The 23525-nt window shown below is 40.5% G+C and overlaps 2 protein-coding genes across 2 annotated transcripts; one reads left to right on the top strand and one right to left on the bottom strand.

The window, feature by feature from the left end:
• Nucleotides 1–209: 209 nt before the first annotated feature.
• LOC307126648 (ciliogenesis and planar polarity effector 2-like) lies at nt 210–968 on the bottom strand (the record flags this gene model as incomplete). Its single annotated transcript, XM_079817277.1, has 1 exon — nt 210–968. The coding sequence occupies one exon, from the start codon at nt 966–968 to the stop codon at nt 210–212; it is 759 nt and encodes a 252-aa protein (XP_079673403.1).
• Nucleotides 969–15141: 14173 nt separating this feature from the next.
• LOC307126326 (uncharacterized protein) lies at nt 15142–19530 on the top strand (the record flags this gene model as incomplete). The annotated part of the gene is made up of 13 exons (XM_079816790.1): nt 15142–15197; nt 16162–16342; nt 16621–16800; nt 16886–16978; nt 17193–17258; nt 17820–17912; nt 18008–18055; nt 18131–18208; nt 18293–18355; nt 18638–18679; nt 18765–18979; nt 19128–19287; nt 19370–19530. The coding sequence occupies exons 1-13, from the start codon at nt 15195–15197 to the stop codon at nt 19528–19530; spliced, it is 1383 nt and encodes a 460-aa protein (XP_079672916.1). The 5' UTR covers nt 15142–15194.
• Nucleotides 19531–23525: the final 3995 nt, after the last annotated feature.

Genomic DNA, 23525 nt, shown 5'->3' with positions numbered 1-23525 from the left:
AGCTGCTCCAGTAGGAGACAGTGCTCTAGTGTTCATGGTAAAAGCAGATGTCCAGTGTTTGGCTGCTGATCGAGTGAAAGTCTTCGCTGCTGCTGACTTTTTTTTTTTATTCTCTGTTATGTATAGTATTTCCATAGCAGCATAGTCCATCCATAAATTTGGCCTTATACTGACCAACACATGTGAAATTGATCTACAATACACACAAGCTATACAATGATCTCTGAGCCCGTTTCTCTGAGAGCAGCCTGTGGGGAGATGGAGACAGATGAAGCAGCCATACAGTCCTGGTGCCACAGATGTTCTGCAAGGGCATTTAGGAGAGGCGCTACTTCACCAAGCCCCGCACTCACATCACCTCCCACTCGGAAGACCGGAAGACCCCACACCTCTTGAAAATGTGTTATGTCACTCTCTGTCACGTCTGTGTGCATAAATAAGTCAAATTTGGTGCCAACCACCAATTTAACCACTGGATCTGAAGATTCTGTGATCCGTGATTTCTGATTCGAAAGATCATCAAAGGAGCCTCGATCAGTGAAGGAGAACAGGAAAAGGATGGCATCCACCTGTTCCTTACATGACGGTAACATGTGGTCAAATCTTCGCATGGCACTTTCCCCACAGTCCCAAAGCTCAAAGCGGAAAAACAGCACACGGCCACTGTCCTTTAGTCTCGCAGGCCAGAAGACCACTGTTGTCTCTATGCCTGTGGTCTCATAATGCATTTTGGGGAGATCGAGGCCAGCGAGACGGGCAGCAAGAGCACTCTTCCCGACTCCAGTTTTACCCGAGATAAGAACCTTGTAGCGAACGATGTCCACATTCATATGAGGAGGCATCATCGGCGCCTCCAAGAGCCCAAACTTTCGCCGTGTCTTCTTGTGCAGTATTTTGCTGAAGAACTCTCTGCTGTCTGCACAGCGGTGCCAATCCGCCACCAATATGGATCCAAGTGGGATAGCCATTTTAATTTAGCTAAATTAGGTAAATGAAGAGGCTTGTGCTTTATATTATGATATCAAGTAACTTATTCTGGGCGAACGTTGCTGCTGCTGACTTTTATACTGGCGCAGCTCGGAATGTTCACTGGAATGTAGCTCGGAATGTAGCACTGTGACATCATGAGCCCTGTGATGTCACGCCGCGCAGTGGAGCCTCGATCGCTGCTTTCACAGATGATAAACTTTACAGCTTCATACAACATATCGTTTTGTTCATTTCACGGGTGTTGTGTGTCGATTTAAAGTATCGTGTGTGTGATATGCTTTATTATATTTCGCTGTTATAATGTGCATTAGTTTTTTTATGGCCATTGAAAGGAGATTATCGTGTCTTTAGACATGCAGCGCTGTATACATTAGCTTGTTTATGATTAGCTGCTTATGTTGATGTCCTTTATGTATATTTAATTTGTATTTCTGTCTTTATTTGTCAAATCGCTTGTTTTGAGGTATTCTGAAGTTGTAAATAACTCAATACTCATGCGCCTGGAACATGTCCATTCAGAGTAACACATCTCAACCCTAACAAAAATTAACCATGATTTTACTACAAATAAAACAAACAAAAAACACATGGTTATTATAGTAACCAAAAACTTTTTGCTACACTTCCATGTTTTTTAACCAGTTTAACCATGGAATAACTGTGGTTATTCAAATGGTAATCAATACACACAACAAAAAAAAACATGGTTTATTTTCATACTGTTTCACTTAATATGACATGCCCATTTTGTTTCTTATTATTAATCTTTTAAAATAGTTTGCTGGATATTCAACATGTGTTTAATGACTTTGGTAAACAATATCTTTGTTTTCATTGGGACTTTGTATTCAATATCTCTCCAATGGCGCATGTGGAGATGAAGATTTATATCAGTAAAGTATTCTTACCTGTCAGTCTACTACAAGCCATTTCTTCCCTGAAATATTTGTTTTTCAGATGTGGATAAAATCATTGTTTCCTATAGACTTGGTCTTGGTCCCGAACCCTAACACCTAACCATAACCTACCAGTTTACTGACAGTCAACTAATACTCTAATGACAGTTAGTTGACATGTAGTTGCAAAGTTACTTATAGTTAGTAGAATGTTTAAAGTGGACTATCGAAATAAAGTGTAACCAATATGTGTTTTTATAGACTTTTATAGTCCTATAGACTTGGTCTGCATTCCTGGGAACGCTTACAAAAACGTCATATCCATTTATGCCATGGAATTACACAAAGTGAGCGACGCGTTTGCCGCAAGTGTGTGATTTTCCCCTCAATTGCACCTCCTGCACAAGTTGAACAAATATTTGTGACTTCCACAACAGAGTAGCAATAGTAGTTATCCCCAACATGTTTGATGATGGAAATAAGTGTTTTGTAAGTCACTTCACTTTTGGTGTGCACACACCATTAGGCGCTTGATAATTACTTTTTGTAATGATTATGATTGATTTATTAATTGATTGATCAAGTATACACTTCTCCTCTGTCTAATTTGGCTTTCTTTTTTGTTTTCCTTATCCATTTCTATTGTATCCATTGTTTTAAAACTCCTTGGGTTAATGTGTACAGTAGCGTGTCTATGGCAACAATAGAATTTTATTCATTATTTTATAAATCACATTTAAGGATATCGTTTTTTTTTTTTTTATGGATTAGGGAAATAGGGTATCTTTGTCAAAATATAGCTTCAAAATTAGCCCCCATTAATTGCAAATGCATAAGACACCTTTATGATTCTTAGAAATTAATATTTTTACCATGAAAGATATATTTAATGTTTTAGATAATAATGTGTACACTCATGAATTCAGTGTATAAGTAAAACATGTTATATCTTTACACCTTACACTGTTATTACTATGATTTAAAAGAGAATTTAAATAAATGTAAAATGTATTTTTATAGATGTAGGTATTAAAGCTTATTATTTAAATGTAAAGAAACTCTGGAGGAATGCGCTGTCAAAGAGCCCTCGCCGTTGTGGGGAATCCGTGGTCCCAGCGAGCAGCTGAGCAGAGTCTGCCGCCATGGACACTCGAGCCGGTGGGTTGGAGTGACTTGCCAGGGGGGTGGACGAACTCGCTGCCGGCCGCCTGAGTTGTAGAGGGGCGGCTGTCGTCCATGGGGGAGCGGAGAAGCTTGAGGCCGGAGCCTGCCGCCATCCGCCATGACCCCTCCTCATCCGTTTCTTTTGCATCTTGCGTCTTTAACACACTAGACAGAAAGAATCATCAATGGAGCACCGGTGGAGAGAGTCAGCAGCTTCAAGTTCCTCGGTGTCCACATCACAGAGGAACTCTCATGGTCCGTCCACACCGAGGCCGTTGTGAAGAAGGCTCAACCACGCCTTTTCTTCCTACGACGACTGAGGAGGTTTGGAATGAACCGCCACATCCTCACACGCTTCTACACCAGCACCATAGAGAGCCTGCTGACTGGCTGCATCACCACCTGGTACGGCAACAGTACCGCCCGCAGCCGCAAAGCCCTGCAAAGGGTAGTGCGCACGGCCAGCTGCATCATCGGAGGTGAGCTTCCCTCCCTCCAGGACATCTATGCCATGCGATGTGTGAAGAGAGCTCAGAGGATCATCAGAGACTCTAGCCACCCGAGCCATGGGCCGCTCTCACTGCTGCCATCAGGCAGACGCTACCGCAGCATCAGAACACGCACCAGCCGACTCCAGAACAGCTTCTTCCCACAAGCAATTAGACTCCTTAACTCTTGACCCATCAGGATCATAACACACACTGGACAAATATCACTAAGCACAACCCACTGTGGATACACACACATTATATACACATTTATTTATCATATAGCATCTATTGTACATTGGATCTCTACTGTGAATAATATTGTATACTGTACATTGTATATTATTATTATTATTATAGCTTAATGTATATTGTTTAATGTATGTTTAGTGTATATTGTTTAAAGTATATGTATATTGTAAGTATGTGTATATTGTTTAAAGCTGTGAGAACTACACTCACATTGTGTAAATTATTTATTGTTTATTGTAGAGTGTACTGTGCTGTGAGTAATTGTGGGCGCATTAGATGTGTAATCTGATGTTGCTTTAAATGTTGTACATGTCATGTCATGACTGCTATGTTGCTCGGAACTGCACCTAAGAATTTCACCAACTGTTGCACTTGTGTATATGGTTGAGTGACAATAAAAGTGATTTGATTTGATTTGATTTGAATCTTGTCCCTGTACTGGCATTTTGCTGCTCTGATGGTTTTCTGGAGGGCATAACTTGCTTGTTTATGCTCCTCCGCATTACCGGAGTTAAAAGTGAAGGTCCGCGCATTGAGTGCCGCGCGAACATCCCCATTTAACCACGGCTTCTGGTTAGGGTACAGCCGAATTGTTTTGGTCGGAACAACGTCTTCTACGCACTTCCTGATGAAACACGTTACGCTATCAGCGTAGACCTCGATGTCGTCATCAGAGGCCGACCGGAACATCTCCCAGTCCGCGTGATCAAAACAGTCTTGTAGCATAGAGTCTAATTGGTCCGACCAGCACTGGATGGTTCTGAGGGCGGGTGCTTCCTGTTGCAGTCTCTGCCTGTAAGCGGGCAGAAGGAGAACGGAAGAGTGGTCCGATTTGGCAAATGGTGGGCGCGGGAGGGACTTGTAGCTATCCCGGAAGGGAGAGTAACAGTGATCCAAAACACGGTTCCCTCGCGTGTTGAAGCTAACATGTTGGTGGTATTTAGGTGCAATGCGTTTGAAGTTGGCTTTGTTAAAGTCCCCGGTCATAATAAACGCAGCCTCAGGATGCGCGGTTTCCTGCTCACTCACTGTCCTATACAGTTCCTTTAGTGCCCGGTCTGTGTCGGCTTGTGGGGGAATATACACAGCTGTGATGATGACCGCTGTGAATTCCCTCGGTAGCCAGAATGGTCGACACAGAACCATGAGAAGTTCCAGATCAGGAGAACAGAAAGACTTGATAGAATGTACGTTCCTCTGATCACACCAGGATCTGTTGATCATAAAACATACACCCCCGCCTTTGCTTTTCCCTGAGAGATCTTTTTCTCTGTCCATTCGATGCACGGAGAACCCTGTGGTTTCAATGGCCGAATCTGGAATCTCAGCAGACATCCAAGTTTCTGTAAGGCAGATAATGCAGGCATAAGGCATACTGATAATGCAGCAGTCCCTCGTGTCTTGTTGGAAAGAGATCCGTGCTCTCAGCTCGCAGAGTTTGTTGTCCAGAGACTGAACATTTGCCAGTAAAATACTGGGAAGTAGGGGTCGGTTTGCGCGGCGTCTTACTCTGATGAGCACGCCGGCTCTTCTTCCCCTTCTCCGGCTGTGTTTCCGTGGTCGGACTGCCCAGACAAAGGGCTCCGCTGCCATGTTTGTAAACAGCGGGTCGTCACTGAAGAATTTAAAGTCCGGTTTTCGGTGTGCGATTGTCGAACCAATATCCAAAAGTGTCTGTCTATCGTACGCAGTAAGGCAGACAACATCCAAGACAAAAAACACAAAAACTATAAACAGAACAAACAAAAACTGCAATGTAGTAATGGAGCTCGCGACGCAGCAGCCATCCTCTGCGCCATCTTGAGTGTGTAAAGTCTAGTATTCTGATTGATTTAAGTAACTGGTTAAATTTAAGTATTTGACAAATGACAACAAAGGTAATAATTCAAGATTGCTCTTATAAATAAATAAAATGCTCTTGGAAATCATGTTAATGATTAATGATTGATGGTTTTCCAATGAGATGAATGGTAAATACTAGGAGGCAAAGCTGTTTTAAAATATTCTTAGTTACCCAATTTTGTATTTTGTAATTTTGTATTCCAAAAGTTTGTCTCTGGCACTGCCACCTTGTAAAGTTACAGTCAGGGTCACTGGACACTTTTATTTACTTATTTATCATTGTTGCCTCCCATTGATGTGTGTTAATCCATTGCTAGGGTCAGACAGTATTTTATCTAAACGTTTTACTGGTGTGTCAGCATTTATTTTTGTATGAAACCATATAGATTTATGTTAATTCGTTAAGATTTAAGGCTGTGATTTGACATTTGAACATGGATTTTTCTTGTTACATGTATACACAGACCTTCATGGAATATTCTGAATATTTTCTTAAAAGTCATGGAAAAGCCATGGAAATTTATTGTTAGAAATGTGTATGAACCCTGCTTTTCGCCTTCTGTTACGGCCAGCTCGTTTCAATCCGCAACATAAAATAGAGATCAAACACACACGTTTATAAATTGATTTATTTTCTTTAACAAATATCACAATAACCACAAATAACAAAAAGAAATCAGAATCAGAAAGAGCTTTATCAGACATCCCAAGTCTCCCGGAAGCTCCGGGAGATACCTTCGGGATACCTCCCTGAAATGACTTTTTTCAGGTTGGGATGTCTGCTTTATTATAAGTGTGCGTGCACACACCATGAATTTTTCTTAGTGCTGAAGCTTCCAGGTCACATATACAATACAAACACAACAAGAACATAGTAATCCAAATTCTAAGTCACAGTTACGTTTAGTCAGAATAAACATTTACAGATTATGAACATATTTACAGTATGTGAGTAGTATAAATAAATATAAATAATCACCTGAGTTTAGAAGATATTGCACTAAACAGTGGGAGTATTGCCAGGGGCGGTTCTAGACATTTTTACCTGGGTGGGTCGGCTGGGGCACAGACTCAGAGAGGGGTGGCACATTTAAATACATGTAAACAGTGAACCAGTATAAATAGCCCTACACTGGAGGTAATAATACTGTATATTATTGATAACAAACCTATTATTCTGCGTGAAAATGAATTAAAAATTAGCAACTTCAAATGTGATATGAAATAACAAATAACTCAACAGTAGTAGAAGCACATGGGCTGTGGTAAATGCAATGCAAGCAAGATTTTTTCCATCATAGTTGTATATAGTTTTAAACAAGATGGACCAACATAATTGACAACAGTAGAAAGGCATTTGAGCTCAACAAGAAGCTGTAGCAGTGTTTATTCATATTTATATTAAGTTATAAATATATTATTTTTGTTTCCCACAGAATTTTGTGAGACTGTGCTGGGTAGTCTAGGGGGTCACGGGGCGTGCTCCCCAAAATAAAATTTTGTTCATTTTAAATTTAAATGCATAAATCTGGTGCATTTTGAGAGCAAAATTAAGTGACTAAATCCATGAAGAAATTTGTTTTTTTTGTAAACAATTTTGTACTTTAGTAGTAATTTATTTATTGGTTGCATAGATATGAATGGTGATGGTATAGGGCACATAGATGATAGTTCATAAATGTTAAAACATGTAGGAGTATGCATTCGAAACATCAAAATATACAGCAAAAGAGATTACCTTCGTTATCTTATTTCTAGAATAATTAGTGGGGCCCTGTAATACAACATATTTATGTAATACAACATATTTATGGGTCAGTCTGTATGTGCTCTATTCAGGGACAAAAGAACTACTGTCAATTAAAAATAAAGAAAATAAAAACAAATAATCTGACTATGCAACAGCACAAATAAATACAATCAGAGCAAAGATACTCATAAAATAAACAGTGCTTTTCAGGTTTATCTGGTAGGTCTAACATTAGTTCTCAGGTACAGACATTGGATATCAGCAATCAAATGTAAAATAGCATTGCATATTTGACTGTATAAATGAAAGATTGTTATTAAAGTTACAAAACCTAGAGCAGTGAGTGATGTCCTTGTCTTTTGTTGTTTGATTAACATTAAAAACACAGACAGCAGGAATATTAGTTTGCTAGAATACTCAAGACGGTCATGTTGACAATTTTTGTGTGAATTTGTCTGTTTAAGCGCAAGACTTGAAAGAGAACTCAATATGTGCGCATCTGAGATGCGGGTTGCACACTTCGGATGAGCGCACACACACAATCTTCTCACAGCACGCGCGACTTCTCATTCGCGTCTTCCGGCTCCTGAATTGGCTTAGTTTTAGTTTATTTTTGTGCGCAAATGATTTTTTATAGGCTTTAAAGCAGAGAAACCAACCACCGCACTTCGCCGTCCGTTTGCGCCCACTATTTACTCCGATAACAACACGTCACGGTAGAGTGGTTCCTCCCCAGTGTGGAGGCGCTCCACAACCACAGCAACAACATGGGGATGAGTGCAGTGGCCAATTGCATGCCTAAAATTAAATATAAATAAATCAATGCACTGTAAAATATTAGTTTTAGTTAAGAAACTTGAGGTGGCCAATTACATTTTGGGGGTGGCCACCCCAGGCCCCCCCTCTGGCCCCGCCCCTGAGTATTACACTTACAGGCATATGCCTTTGGGGATATTTAACTGTTCAAGAGAGAAATGGCCTGTGGGAAGAAACTGTTCCTGTGCCTAGATGTTCTAGTGGCCAGTGATCGGACTCGCCGTCCTGACGGTAACAGTTCAAACAGGAGGTGTCCAGGGTGAGCGGAGTCTGTGATGATTTTCCCTGCTCTCTTCCTCTGGAAGAGTACAGGTCCTGGAGGGTTGGCAGGGGAGCACCAATAATCCTTTCTGCAGTCCGTATTGTGCGTTGTAGTCTCCTGATGTCAGATTTGGTAGCTGAACCAAACCAGACAGTGATGGAAGAGCATAAGACAGACTCAATGACAGCCGAGTAGAACTGAATCAGCAGCTCCTGTGGGAGGTTGAACTTCCTCAGCTGACGAAGGAAGTACAGTCTCTGCTGGGCCTTTTTCACAATGGAGTCAATGTGATTGTCCCACTTCAGGTCCTGAGAGATGGTAGTGCCCAGGAACCTGAATGACTCCACTGCTTCCACAGTGCTGTTCATGATGGTGAGTGGGGGGAGAGCTGGGCTGTTCCTCCTGAAGTCCACTATCATCTCCACTAGGGCTGCACGATTAATCGAAATCGAACCACAATCGCGATTTGGCTTATGTGCGATTATGAAAGAGCAAAGGCTGCGATTTTAATTAAATAAATAAATGCCCAGTGTGTCAGTGAAGAGCAGCTCTGTGATCAGGAGTAAACGCTGCTCCGTCTGAAAGCACTGCGAGTTTGAGCAACATGTGTCAAACATCTACACAAACTAGTAATGCGAAGCATTCATAAACCTGTTGTCCAACAACGTTTAATAACATGTTTTAACTCACTTCATATTGTCAGTCAAGCTGATGTGGCTTCTTATCACAGATTGTCAATCAGCACTGCATACTTTTATTATTATGAAAATACCCGAGAAGGCTTGAAGAACTCAAATACACCATATCTTGTCGCAGAAGTATTATCTTCATGTTTAATCAGTCAAAGCATTTCTATCTTCGTTTTATTCAGCATACAGCATGAGCGTCACATTAGGGATTTCCTGAAAACTGGCAAATGTGACGTTTCTGCTCGAGGGCGCCCTCTGTTCTCCAGTATGAATGAAACTTATTGGGGGTGGGGGTGCTTATTGTACCCCCAAGTTGTAAGTCGCTTTGGATAAAAGCGTCTGCTAAATGCATAAATGTAAATGTAAAATGTAAATGAAACTTTTGGGCAGAAAATAGGAAAAATAAAACTTCTCTCTAAATAAATTTATATGACAATCCATATGTTTTTCTTCAATGTACAGGAGTTTTAATCCCCACAGTGGATGCATAAGAGGCTCATATTTCATATTAAAGACATAGACTTGATATCACAGATAAAAAGCACAGATTTGTATAATAATAATTGTTTTTTATAATAAATCCTTAGACCTTTCCAATGATTTTAGTCATAGGCTGTCTGCATACTAACAGGTAACACATAATTTTTTAGTTTTCTGTCAAATAAAAACATTATTATTATTATTATACTGTTATATTTATTCTTAAATGCTCTATTTAAATTTAATAATGAATGTTATTGTAATAGTAATATTTATTATTTTTATGTAATAATTTCACTTTTGGGCCCAAACAAGGGACGCCAATTATATAGTGATTTTACCTTCGTCCATCCAAGGACGATAAGTAAGGTAGTGATTGGTACTCACGTCACCACTGACATTGTGATTTTTGGATCACACGTCACTTAAGGTGTGGTTATGAGTACATCAGATGACCACCTTCCCCCTCTCTTAGTTTGGGACACTAGTCAAGGTCTTTTACCTGGGCTCTATGAGAACACTCCACACAGGAGGTTGTTCAATCATTTTAGATTGAATGTAAAGTGGGGAGAGTTGGTCAGCTGATTTATCTGAAAGATTGGTGAGATTTCTAACTTGTAGAGCCTCTTCTGTATTATCAGCACAAGTAAGACACAATTGTAATAAAACAGATTTTATTAACAAAAGATAAACAAGAATAACTAACACAACTACTAAATGAATACATTGAATGATAAAGGAATAAAGTGCATAAGATACATAAAATACATGTGATTAAGTTGAGTGTGGCTATGGAAGAGTTGCATTATAAAGATAAACTGTTGTTTCTCTGAAACTAAGGTGAAGAACCTTATTATGCATCAAACAAATACATTAAAGATTATTTGTTATTAAAGGGGTGGTAAACCACGATTTCACTATTCTAACTTTAGCTAACGTGTAATGTTGCTGCTTGAGCATAAACAACATCTGCAAAGTTACAACGTTCAAAGTTTAAAGCAAAGGGAGATATTTGCTTTTAAAGAAATCAGTTTCTAAGGACTACAGCAAACGGCCGCTAGGGACTACTACACATTCACCCAGGTTTTGCTGACATCACCAGGCCCAATATTTACATAAACCCCTCCTCCGGGGAATATGAAATAAGGGGGGGTGAGGCCATTTTGTATCGCGGCGCTGTTGTGGTATAGTAGGCTGGAGTGTTGTTGCCGCGATGCCAAGGAAACGCTGTTATTTTCATCCGGATTGCAGGTCTGGGGTACTTGCTCTGTTCAGCCTTCATAGGGACGGGGGTGCGTTGCAGAGCGTTTAAAATAAAACATGTTATAGGCACGTGTGTTTGAGTCAGCGGGGAATCAGGCTCCCTGCAGCACATCCACGGAGGAGAACATCCACCGTCTTCGCGATTTCAATGCCAGATTTGCACAACGTCAGCTGCGTGAAAAAAACACTGCCGGTGCGTGGATGCATGACGCGCGCTGCACATTTCACGGAGGACAACACAAACTTCCACAAACTTCGCGAGTTCAATACAGGATATGCACAACGGCTTGTCCTGAAAGCTGGATTTACAAACAGAAGCTGTTCACGGGCCACAACCTGTAAGTCTGATTTATTTTTCATCGATGTGTTTTCCTGTAATAGGTTGTAGCAAGGAAGTAAACAGATGACAACGCTGTTCTGCAAACCAGTCTGTTAAATGCTCATTCATACTTAACGTTATCCGACGAACACCTATCGTTACAAACACTAACGTTAAAATCTCAACAGCGAACCTGGCATTAGTGTAAATGATTCTTTGATTAGAGCTTTTATGTATTGTTTATCTACAGGCATGCTAAACATGGTTCTGTGTGTGATTTGGCTAACTTACTAGTTTAAGCCAGTGCTTAGTGTTTGTTTTGGGTTAGTTCTTGTGACAGATATTTGGCTATAATCGTTCTAAAAATACAAAAGTTAAAGTGCCATTCAGTAGCGATCATTATAGATCCGCAGTCTTTACTCTTGAGGACTGAACAGGTTCTGCTCGATCATCTTCACTCAAATGTTCTGGGTCTGATTCGGGCTCAGATTGGTATGGTTTTATTGACGCCGTTGTTTCTAACACTGACCAAAGCACAGCCTCCAGGTATGGGGCGTGACGTTTCCGACATACGTGCACTAGGCGTTTAGCGAATCACAACACACTGGGCCAGCTAACCAATCTGAGCCCATCGCGTATTTTTGAGGGACTGGCTTCATACAACCCGGAAAGCATCAGACCGTTTTACAAGGAGGGACAGAGCAGTGTAGAATAAGGGTCAAATATATGAAAAATAAGGCAATTTTTTTTTAAACGAAGCATGAACACATGTTACAGTGCACCCCACAAACACAGTCAAGCCTTCAAAAGAATGTGTTTTACCACCCCTTTAACTAGCATCAGTTAAATTACCTCTAATGTAAATTAGAAAATCATATACTAATATACAACAATGGCATGGTTTCTGGAAAGAGGTTTGGTTAAGTGATATTTACGTTCCACTTGGTTGAGTAAGCAGTCCCTTGGCGGTGACTTCTTCCACTGGTTGTGCTGGGTGACAATGCAGTAGGAAAGGAGCTGGAATCCGTTTCAACAGTCTTGAACACGAAGATCTGTGGGAGGCTGATCTCCTGGAGCACCAAAGGGTCCTAAAATCTGGAACACGCAGATGAGGCCCTGAAGTAGGTGCAGAAGGTCCTTAATCTGGAACACGCAGACGAAGGAACCTTAGCTTAACCTTGTTGCAAATGTCTCTGTGGGCCAGACACTCAGGACTTGGTCAATCCGCTTTTGTCTCTCTGGCATGGAGACTTGGGACGTGCTGTAGTCGTCTCACTGGACTAGATCTCTGAACGTAGTGGTTGTTAATGTCTCTTTCCTCACAGGCTGGAGGCTCAGAACGTGATCGTATCTGTTGTTGTCTCTCTGGATGAACTAGAGGCTCAGAACTTGGTTGCTCTGTCACAGTCTCATCCTTGCAGGAGAAACTCAGAACTTGTTGCTCTGTCACAATCTCATCCTCGCAGGGAGACTCAGAACTTGGTGAATTGTTTGTCTCTCTCCAGGAGAAACTCAGAACTTGGTGAACTGTTTGTCTCTCTCCAGGAGAAACTCAGAACAAGGTGTGTCAGTTGAAAGGGTACCTTTATCCTTTTCCGAATAGGAGGAGATTGCAATTTGGTGCTTCTCCATTCCAGTGTTGCGATTGGCTGCTGGCATCAGAGGGGGCTCACCGTGTGGCCCACCCTCCTTTCTCCAGTGGAACTCATTTGCATACTGTACATAGTTAGAAGTCTTTAAAGTGTCTTTAAAGCTTACCAATGCATTTCTCACTTTCCAAACCACCATCAGAATACCCTTGGCAATATTCTAAACAAATGGAAACCAAACATGATGGAAAAAGATTGAAATGTCATGCATTCATTGACTCCTCCATGAACTGCCACCTTAACGTGGTGGAGGGGTTTGAGTACCCGAATGACCCTAGGAGCTACGTTGTCCGGGGCTATATGCCCCTGGTAGGGTCTCCCAAGGCAAACAGGTCCTAGGTGACGAGTCAGACTAAGAGCAGTTCAAAAACCCTTATGATGCCAAAAAAAAGGAGGACCGTGACGTCGCCCGGTATGGCGCAGCCGGGGCCCCACCCTGGAGCCAGGCCTGGGGTTGGGGCTCGTATGCGAGCGCCTGGTGGCCGGGCCTTCCCCCACGGGGTCCGGCCGGGCTCAGCCCAAAGGAGCGACGTGGGGACACCTTCCCGTGGGCCCACCACTCACGGGAGGGACCGTAAGGGGCCGGTGCAAAGCGAATCGGGCAGCAGTCGAAGGCGGGGGCCTAGACGACCCGATCCCTGGACACGGAAACTAGCTCTTGGGACATGGAATGTCACCTCGCTGGTGGGGAAAGAGCCTGAGCTTGTGCGTGAGGTTGAGAGGTTCCGACTAGAGATAGTCGGAATCACCTCTACGCACGGCTTGGGCTCTGGAACCACACTTCTCGAGAGGGGATGGACTCTTCACCACTCTGGAGTTGCCCATGGTGAGAGGCGGCGGGCTGGTGTGGGCTTGCTTATAGCCCCCCAGCTCTGCCGCCATGTGTTGGAGTTTACCCCGGTGAACGAGAGGGTCGTTTCCCTGCGGCTTCGGCTCGGGGATAGGTCTCTCACTGTTGTGTGTGCCTACGGTCCAAACAGCAGTGCAGAGTACCCGACCATCTTGGTGTCCCTGGGAGGGGTGCTGGAGCGTGCTCCAACTGGGGACTCCGTCGTTCTACTGGGGGACTTCAACGCCCACGTGGGCAATGACAGTGAAACCTGGAGGGGCGTGATTGGGAGGAACAGCCCCCTGATCTGAACCCGAGTGGTGTTCACCCAGTCAACACGTGAGATCATGCGATGATCACAGTGACATCACACAATCCTCATACTGTGATCCTCAGCATGTGTGTAAAGCGTGAGCTCAAGGTGAGTTCATCTGATCCTCATACTGTGATCCTCAGCATGTGTGTAAAGCGTGAGCTCAAGGTGAGTTCATCTGATCCTCATACTGTGATCCTCAGCATGTGTGTAAAGCGTGAGCTCAAGGTGAGTTCATCTGATCCTCATACTGTGATCCTCAGCATGTGTGTAAAGCGTGAGCTCATTGTGAGTTCATCTGATCCTCATACTGTGATCCTCAGCATGTGTGTAAAGCGTGAGCTCAAGGTGAGTTCATCTGATCCTCATACTGTGATCCTCAGCATGTGTGTAAAGCGTGAGCTCATTGTGAGTTCATCTGATCCTCATACTGTGATCCTCAGCATGTGTGTAAAGCGTGAGCTCAAGGTGAGTTCATCTGATCCTCATACTGTGATCCTCAGCATGTGTGTAAAGCGTGAGCTCAAGGTGAGTTCATCTGATCCTCATACTGTGATCCTCAGCATGTGTGTAAAGCGTGAGCTCAAGGTGAGTTCATCTGATCCTCATACTGTGATCCTCAGCATGTGTGTAAAGCGTGAGCTCATTGTGAGTTCATCTGATCCTCATACTGTGATCCTCAGCATGTGTGTAAAGCGTGAGCTCATTGTGAGTTCATCTGATCCTCATACTGTGATCCTCAGCATGTGTGTAAAGCGTGAGCTCATTGTGAGTTCATCTGATCCTCATACTGTGATCCTCAGCATGTGTGTAAAGCGTGAGCTCAAGGTGAGTTCATCTGATCCTCATACTGTGATTCTCAGCATGTGTGTAAAGCGTGAGCTCAAGGTGAGTTCATCTGATCCTCATACTGTGATCCTCAGCATGTGTGTAAAGCGTGAGCTCAACATGAGTTCATCTGATCCTCATACTGTGATCCTCAGCATGTGTGTAAAGCGTGAGCTCATTGTGAGTTCATCTGATTCTCATACTGTGATCCTCAGCATGTGTGTAAAGCGTGAGCTCATTGTGAATGCTTCACACTCCGGTCCAGTTGGCGGTGGTAAATGCACCATCTAAGCTGGTCTTCCAACCACCATAAAACATGTAAAGAAGAAGAAAAAGTTGTGCATGGTATTGTTACACCGCAGAAATGGTGAGTGGCCTATTTACAAACTTTTAGATGTGCAATGTGGTCTGGTCTTTTTTTTTTTTTTTTTAGCAGAGTACTGCTCACACATGCTACATGTGCACCAGCCCTTTTACCTTCAGTAATCACACCAAAATTGCTAGCTGCAGCTAGTTTGCATATCAGTATTTGTGAATTGTTAGGCCTGTTAAGTCAGATCATTACAACATTACTAACTTTATATTTCAATATATAATTTTTTTTTATTTATACTTATATTTCAATAATTAACAAGCGCTGTAAAACAACAGTAAGCAAGAATGCTGCACTGGTTGCTCATTCAAACTATCATTGCTCTTTGGATAAAAAGATGAAGTACGCCTACTCTTAGATACTCATATTAAAGATAAAAAGCCTTATTTCACCACGCTATATGACTAGTTTTTTAACAACAACTTCTATCTGCAGAACTGTAGCTGTTTTATGTTAAAAGCTTCAACGTCACTTCCCATTTACCAAAACTCAAAGTGACTGACATTCATCCTCTTATTAACATAACAAGCAACTTTACCCAGACATCAGATGCAACACTACATCATTAAGAATGTAAAGTGTAGATCTACAAAAGTGTAGTTTAAAGTACTTTATGATACACACTTTCTTTAGGATGCACAACAATTGTCCAAAGAAGACTTCTTAAACAATTATCAAATACAGTAATCAGTGAGAGTGGCTAAGGTTGTCCTCTCAAACTAAAAAAATGTGTAAAAGATTTATGTGTTTCATATAATGTTTTACTAATACAGAAGTTCTTTTTGGCCTGTTAGGATTTGGAAACAAAAATTAAGGTGTGTGTGTGTGTGTGTGTGTGTGTGTGTGTGTGTGTGTGTGTGTGTGTGTGTGTGTGTGTGTGTGTGTGTGTGTGTGTGTGTGTGTGTGTGTGTGTGTGTGTGTGTGTGTGTGTGTGTGTGTGTGTGTGTGCGTCTTTCAGTATCGAATTTGTTTATTCGGTGATGGACAGACATCTGTTGTACCAATCAGTTGGATTTTTGATGACAATGGAACATTGAAGTGTCGATGGACATCATCACTCTCAAACATTAAAAACAATTCTCCACCAAACCCTAACTGGAAGGTTTATGACATTGTGAAGATCGTTGGACCATCAATTGGTAAGAAGTTGCAATAATGGTGCATTTGAATTGAAAATGAATGTGATGCTGAAATGTGGGTATAAGAACACAAATTCAAGTTGTTGTGCTTAATATAAGACAATCACAATTTTAGTTTTACATAAGTATTTAACATTTCTGGAAGATTTTTTTCTCAATATTATGATAGGTGGTCTTATACATTTACTAATCATAATATATTTATGTATTCAATGATGAATAAATAGTTGACTGAATTTCCATTATACACATAGTATACATAAATTTACCACTTACAGGAGACTATGATCAAGCAAATCAATACATCTCAGATTACACAACGGGGGTCTCAGCAGCAGAGGACTCAATTACTTATTCAATGACAGACCCTGCAGTTGTGGAATTACGTGAGAAGAGAAAAAGGAAAAATAAGCTCTGTAATGAAAGTGACATCAATTCAGAGACATCTTCCTGTGAAGGTCTGTATATATTGAAATGATTGGTATGCAGAAAACAATTTAGCCATAACTCTGTGATCATTCTTTATTTTTATGTACTAAACAGATGATATGAACTTGAAGCAGTCAGGAAATGAAGTGAAGCAATCTGGTCTGAAGTCAAGAAATGTCCCACTGCCCAAACCTCCTATATACCATGGTTAGCCTGTTTTAACTTTGATGTAGAACTTTGAACTTGCTAAAGCGCTTTTATGTTTTTTCAATCCATTTTTTATTAGTTTGTTTTTTTCTTCTTTTGAACATTAGTCAATATTCAGCTCATTCAGAAAGTTCAGTGTGACAGTGTTTTAACTTTTTAACTAAACTTTTATTTAATATAAAATATTTTTCTTCTGCATGATCTATCTTTAAAGATACTCTTCAGAGAAGTGGGAAAAAAGATGAGGATGATCCCAAGCCCACAAGCTCTGATGTCTCAGGTGATTTAAACATATACACACATATTCAAAAGATAAATTCATGTATTAATGGTGTGTATAATGTGTTACTATGCAGAGGTTTTTACACTTTATATTGCCAAAACCCACCATATATGATGAACCTTTAGCTAAGGAGTAATGTTGGACATGTAAACCTGAAGATAAACATTTTTAGTTCAAATTTATTAGTTTTATAGAAGCTTTACAAAGAATTCTGTTTTACAAAGAAATACAAATCCCATACTACAGATAAAAAACCCCAAATATAAACACTTAAATGTCTCTATCAAGAACTTAAAAATGTGACTGTAACAATGTTTGAATATATTAATATTTATGTTTTTTATGAATTTTATGAAGACCCTTACAATGTTTTGGGTCCCCTGACCCCGGTTAGAAAACCCATGCATTCATGTATTGATGTACATTAAGCCACTTACTTCTATATCTTCCTCTCAGACTTTCATGATCTTCAACAACATCACATGACTTGACATGTGTATACAAGGTTTGTTATGGCAAAAGATTAGGTGATCATACTAATTTTAATGTGATAAACAGATGATGTGCATTTAAAGAAGTCAAGAAATGCAATGAAGCGAGTTGGACTGAAGACAAAGAATGTTCAGCTGGCCAAAACTCCCAGATACCATGGTAAGCTTGTGTTTTAACTTATCTAAGGAACTTAGCAGAATCAGCTTTATAATTTTATTTGCAGATTTTGAATGTCTTATGTCTTTTCTTGAAAGTAGTCAAGAGTCCACTTATTCAGAAAGCTCTGTGTGTCAAAACATCGGGTGAGTATGAAACACTTTTTCTCTTAAATTGAATCTGGTTAAGCTAATTTGATCATTCTAATTCACATTGTTCAGGTGACTGTCTGGATGATAACAATGGAAGCCCTGATGACAGTTATTTAAACTCAAGCCAGCCCAACCCAGTATTCTTAGGTGAGACAATAGATATTCCCTTTAACACATGCAAACACATCACAAGGTACCTTATAAGAGAATGTTGTGTCATGACTCTCACAGATACTCTTCAGGGAAATGTGGCAATGCATGAGGATGATCATCCCAAAAGCTCTGCTTCTTTAGGTGAGTTATAATTTAATATAATTTATTGTGTGCGTGTGCGTGTGCGTGTGCGTGTGTGTGCGTGCGTGTGCGTGCGTGTGTGCGCGTGTGTGCGTGCGCGTGTTTTTTTTACATTGTACCAAATGTCCCCACAATTAAAGTGAACCACCTACATGTGCATTGTGGATAAAACGATCAGGGAAAAAACGGTTTAATTGATGTAGAAAAATAAATATAGAAACAATATAACTGATTTAGATAAATACAATTTCACTGACCTTATGTATGTAATTTTGATAACAGGGAAGGAAACAAAATGCAAAGTCACCATGGAGAAATTGTTTGGTATGTGATATATCAATTAGACATTATTTATATATACAGACAACAATCCTTTGCTATATAACAATCTAACTTTACAATTTTTCAGATCTGAATACTAAGATACTCCAACAAATTCAAATGCTGGAACAGAGACAAGCTGTCATCATGAATGACTTGGCAAAAGTTAAGTCTGTTCTCATGAAGCGGGCAGAAGAAGATGCCCATGAGGAACTTTTTAAACAACAACAGTGCTCCAGCTTTGAAACGTTTGAAGCCTTCTGTCAGAGGCTTGAAGAAGACAAAAATTATCGAGAGCTTTATGTTAGTACTACTATATAAATTTAGCGTTTATTTTTTACAACAAAGCCACAGTTTTATTTTTTTATTTTTTTGCAGCAGATACCATGTAAAAGAAATGTTGAAGCCTGGTATATTTTAATCATGACAATATTATGTATGTTTTTGTCAGGTACACCATCTCATCCATACTCACGGCAGCTCCAATATAGGTGAGATGGTGAGACAGGCTTTAAAAAGCATAGCGTCAGACAATGTTCTCTGTCTGTATAACAGAACGGGGAAAGATGGGAAGAAGGTGTTGCCACCTGTGCTCCTGACATGTTTGAAAAGTAAGTGTTTAAGTTTTGGTTTGTGCATCTGGATGCTGCTATAGAAATTGTAATGTTAACACCTTGCTCTTTGTGTTTTTAGAATGTGTCAGGTGTTTTCACAAACAAAATGAAATAGAGGTGAAGAAGCTAAAAGTAACCACCAGAACAACACCAGACGCGGAATGTATTCGCCAAGTAGAAATTTTTTTGTCCAACGCCAACACCAGGCTGAAAAGGAAACCAAATAAAGGAAAAAGCTGACTTTTTGTTTGATTGTTTTTATTTATGGAAATAAAGAATGTGGGTGTAAAAGTTTGAGTTAACTGAATCATTTTAGATAACAGTGAACTAACACCATTATTGCATAGTGGTGTTATATGGTGATCTCACAGTATGAGCACACAGTGAGTGCGCAGTGACATCACAGTGACCACAGAATGAGCACACAGTGACCAGAGTATGAGCACACAGTGAGTGCGCAGTGACATCACAGTGACCACAGTATGAGCACACAGTGATCACAGTATGAGCACACAGTGAGTGCGCAGTGACATCACAGTGATCACAGTATGAGCACACAGTGATCACAGTATGAGCACACAGTGAGTGCGCAGTGACATCACAGTGATCACAGTATGAGCACACAGTGATCACAGTATGAGCACACAGTGATCACAGTATGAGCACACAGTGATCACAGTATGAGCACACAGTGATCACAGTATGAGCACACAGTGATCACAGTATGAGCACACAGTGATCACAGTATGAGCACACAGTGAGTGCGCAGTGACATCACAGTGACCACAGTATGAGCACACAGTGAGTGCGCAGTGACATCACAGTGATCACAGTATGAGCACACAGTGACCACAGTATGAGCACACAGTGATCACAGTATGAGCACACAGTGATCACAGTATGAGCACACAGTGATCACAGTATGAGCACACAGTGATCACAGTATGAGCACACAGTGATCACAGTATGAGCACACAGTGATCACAGTATGAGCACACAGTGAGTGCGCAGTGACATCACAGTGACCACAGTATGAGCACACAGTGATCACAGTATGAGCACACAGTGAGTGCGCAGTGACATCACAGTGATCACAGTATGAGCACACAGTGATCACAGTATGAGCACACAGTGAGTGCGCAGTGACATCACAGTGATCACAGTATGAGCACACAGTGATCACAGTATGAGCACACAGTGATCACAGTATGAGCACACAGTGATCACAGTATGAGCACACAGTGATCACAGTATGAGCACACAGTGATCACAGTATGAGCACACAGTGATCACAGTATGAGCACACAGTGAGTGCGCAGTGACATCACAGTGACCACAGTATGAGCACACAGTGAGTGCGCAGTGACATCACAGTGATCACAGTATGAGCACACAGTGACCACAGTATGAGCACACAGTGATCACAGTATGAGCACACAGTGATCACAGTATGAGCACACAGTGATCACAGTATGAGCACACAGTGATCACAGTATGAGCACACAGTGATCACAGTATGAGCACACAGTGATCACAGTATGAGCACACAGTGAGTGCGCAGTGACATCACAGTGACCACAGTATGAGCACACAGTGATCACAGTATGACCACACAGTGAGTGCGCAGTGACATCACAGTGACCACAGTATGAGCACACAGTGAGTGCACAGTGACCACAGTATGAGCACACAGTGATCACAGTATGAGCACACAGTGACCACAGTATGAGCACACACAGTGACCACAGTATGAGCACACAGTGAGTGTGATGTGACCTCATATTTCCACCACAGTATGAGTGCACTGTGATTGTGCAGTGACCTCATGTTGTGAACAAAGTATGAGCACACAGTGAGAGCTCTGTGTGGTTACACTTTTAGTTCACTGTGACACTCACATTATGACCGCACCATGAGAATATTCTGAGCTCATAGTGACATCATTGTGAGATCAAATTGTTGACTGGGCAGTTATTGGACTTCTGTGCTAGTTACAGTTTGTCCATAACGAACACCATGTTCAAGCATAAGGGTGTCCATCAGTGCACATGGCACTAGGACACCCTAGGTCGTAGGTCAATGATCGACTTCGTGGTCGTTTCATCTGACCTTAGACTGCTGCCCCCGCGACCCGGCCCCGGATAAGCGGAAGAAGATGGATGGATGGATGGATGCATTCATTGATTTGTTTCATTAACAGCTGAATCTGTGTAAGATTACAAATAGCTGTCAATAGCTGAGAATACTTATTTCTCTGAATAAGTATGAAATGGATGTGTGTAGTTTACATCAGTATTAAGTTTTCCAAACATCACTGCATGAAAAGTGGGATTTTCGTCAGTATGTGACACTGTAGATTGCCGTGAAACTTCAGGTTTACGACTGTGCACGGCAATTTGCAGGCAACACCGAAAACTGCCGTAAATTGTGGTAAATTGACGTGGGCCTTGCTTGGCAGTTTTCCCCCCATGACCCCCCCTCCCCTTAATTCTAGGGGAGGCTTTATCATGTAAATGAACATGCTGTGAGCTACACAAATGCAAATCAGAGTAGCAGCAGGGGGAGTTTTATCTAGGTTCTGAATTTTTTTGTTAAAACAAGTTTAAAGTTTAAGTTAAAATGTTAACTTAAATTTAAGTTAAATGTACTCGTTTTAGTTCACATTACTAAATTTTTAGGGTAACCAGTTTGCTCCAATTTTTTAAGTAGATTCAACTTGTCCGGGCTCACAGTGTAGATTAATTACTCTTTATGTCATTAGCAATAACCAATGTTATGTAAAAAAAATAAAAAAAATACAGGACAGCAGTTCATGTCTTCAACCTTTAGAGAGGTTATGTGATGCAACAAGACAATGAACCAAAGCACACAAATAAATCAAGTAAAGCATACAGTTTACATACCAACATTAATTTTTCCACCCTGCACTGTGAATGATTTTTTAAATGGCTATTAATCATAAATGTGAAAAGTACAAGTTTGTGTGTTTATAGTTAAGTCAGATTGTGTTTTTCTGTAATTGTCATTTAAATTGAGCTCACACCACATTTTATGAATTATCAATGCAGATTTTCAAGAGGTGGTTTCCTGGACAGGGTTTAAATTATGCCAAGAGTAGGCCTTAATCTATTTAATCGTGAGTTAAAAAATTGTTGCCTGGAACAAAGATTAAGCACAGATTACTAACACCTGGACTATGAGTCCTGAACTAAAATAAACTGGATTCATTTACAGTTTTATCTAATTGCTTACACACAATTTCTGAAAATATGGCTCCATTTCTTGTAACTCTACACACAAAACATCAGATATCTCTTGCAAAAGCAACACTTTGTGCAAAACTATTTTAACTATTTCCAAAAATGTTGTTTTTGCATATATCTAACTACACAATGCACAACTGAGGAATTTACAGTTGAACTGAAATCAACTGAACTGAATCAACACTGAAGTCACTTGAGCTGAATATTGACACTATATTGGCTTGTTAGAGCCGGTTTGCAGCAGAATTTGTTTTGAACTTGTTACTGAAGCTGCTATGAAACAATATATTTTGTTGAATGCATATTCTTTCTTTCTCAAACCTTAGTTTTGATTTCTAAGTGATCAATTTATGTATGCGTTTTCACACATGATCATTGGCTGTATGGGTCCTCAGTAAATGAATGTGGCATTTAAATGGCAAAAGTTATTCTTGTCTCTATAACTTATGGCTTCCTAAAGACACATTTTTGGGTAAATAAAATATTAATAATATAAATAAAATGAATATCAAAACATATTTTAAATATAATGAAGTCATTTTATTATAGCACTCATCAGATGTTCCTGGAAACAAAACAGAGACAGAACAGTATAAACAAACTATACAACAAACTAAACACCAAATTACAAAAACATTATTATGTGAAAGTGAATAAAGTGGTGTGTGTTTTCAGTTATAAATATGTGCTGTGTAAATTAGCCTATACTTTTAGAAATTATATATAGCCTAACTTTAAAAAACAAACAATAACCCATATAGATAAATTATAATAATTGTATAATATTAAGCATTTACTTAATATACATTGTAACATTAGGCTACTTTACTCTAGCACAGTAGTCAGTTAAGCAATTAATTAATATCTTATATTAATATACATAGCCTAGGCTACATCTAAAGGTAAGTCTGCTTTAAAAAAAAAAATATTACACTTCGACATGTACAGAATGTGCGCGTTAAGAAACACGTT

Source organism: Gobio gobio (genome assembly GCF_949357685.1).
Source record: "Gobio gobio genome assembly, chromosome: 5".
Lineage (NCBI taxonomy): Eukaryota > Metazoa > Chordata > Actinopteri > Cypriniformes > Gobionidae > Gobio > Gobio gobio.
The sequence above is the reverse complement of the archived record's forward strand: the minus strand, read 5'-3'. Positions and strand labels throughout refer to the sequence as shown.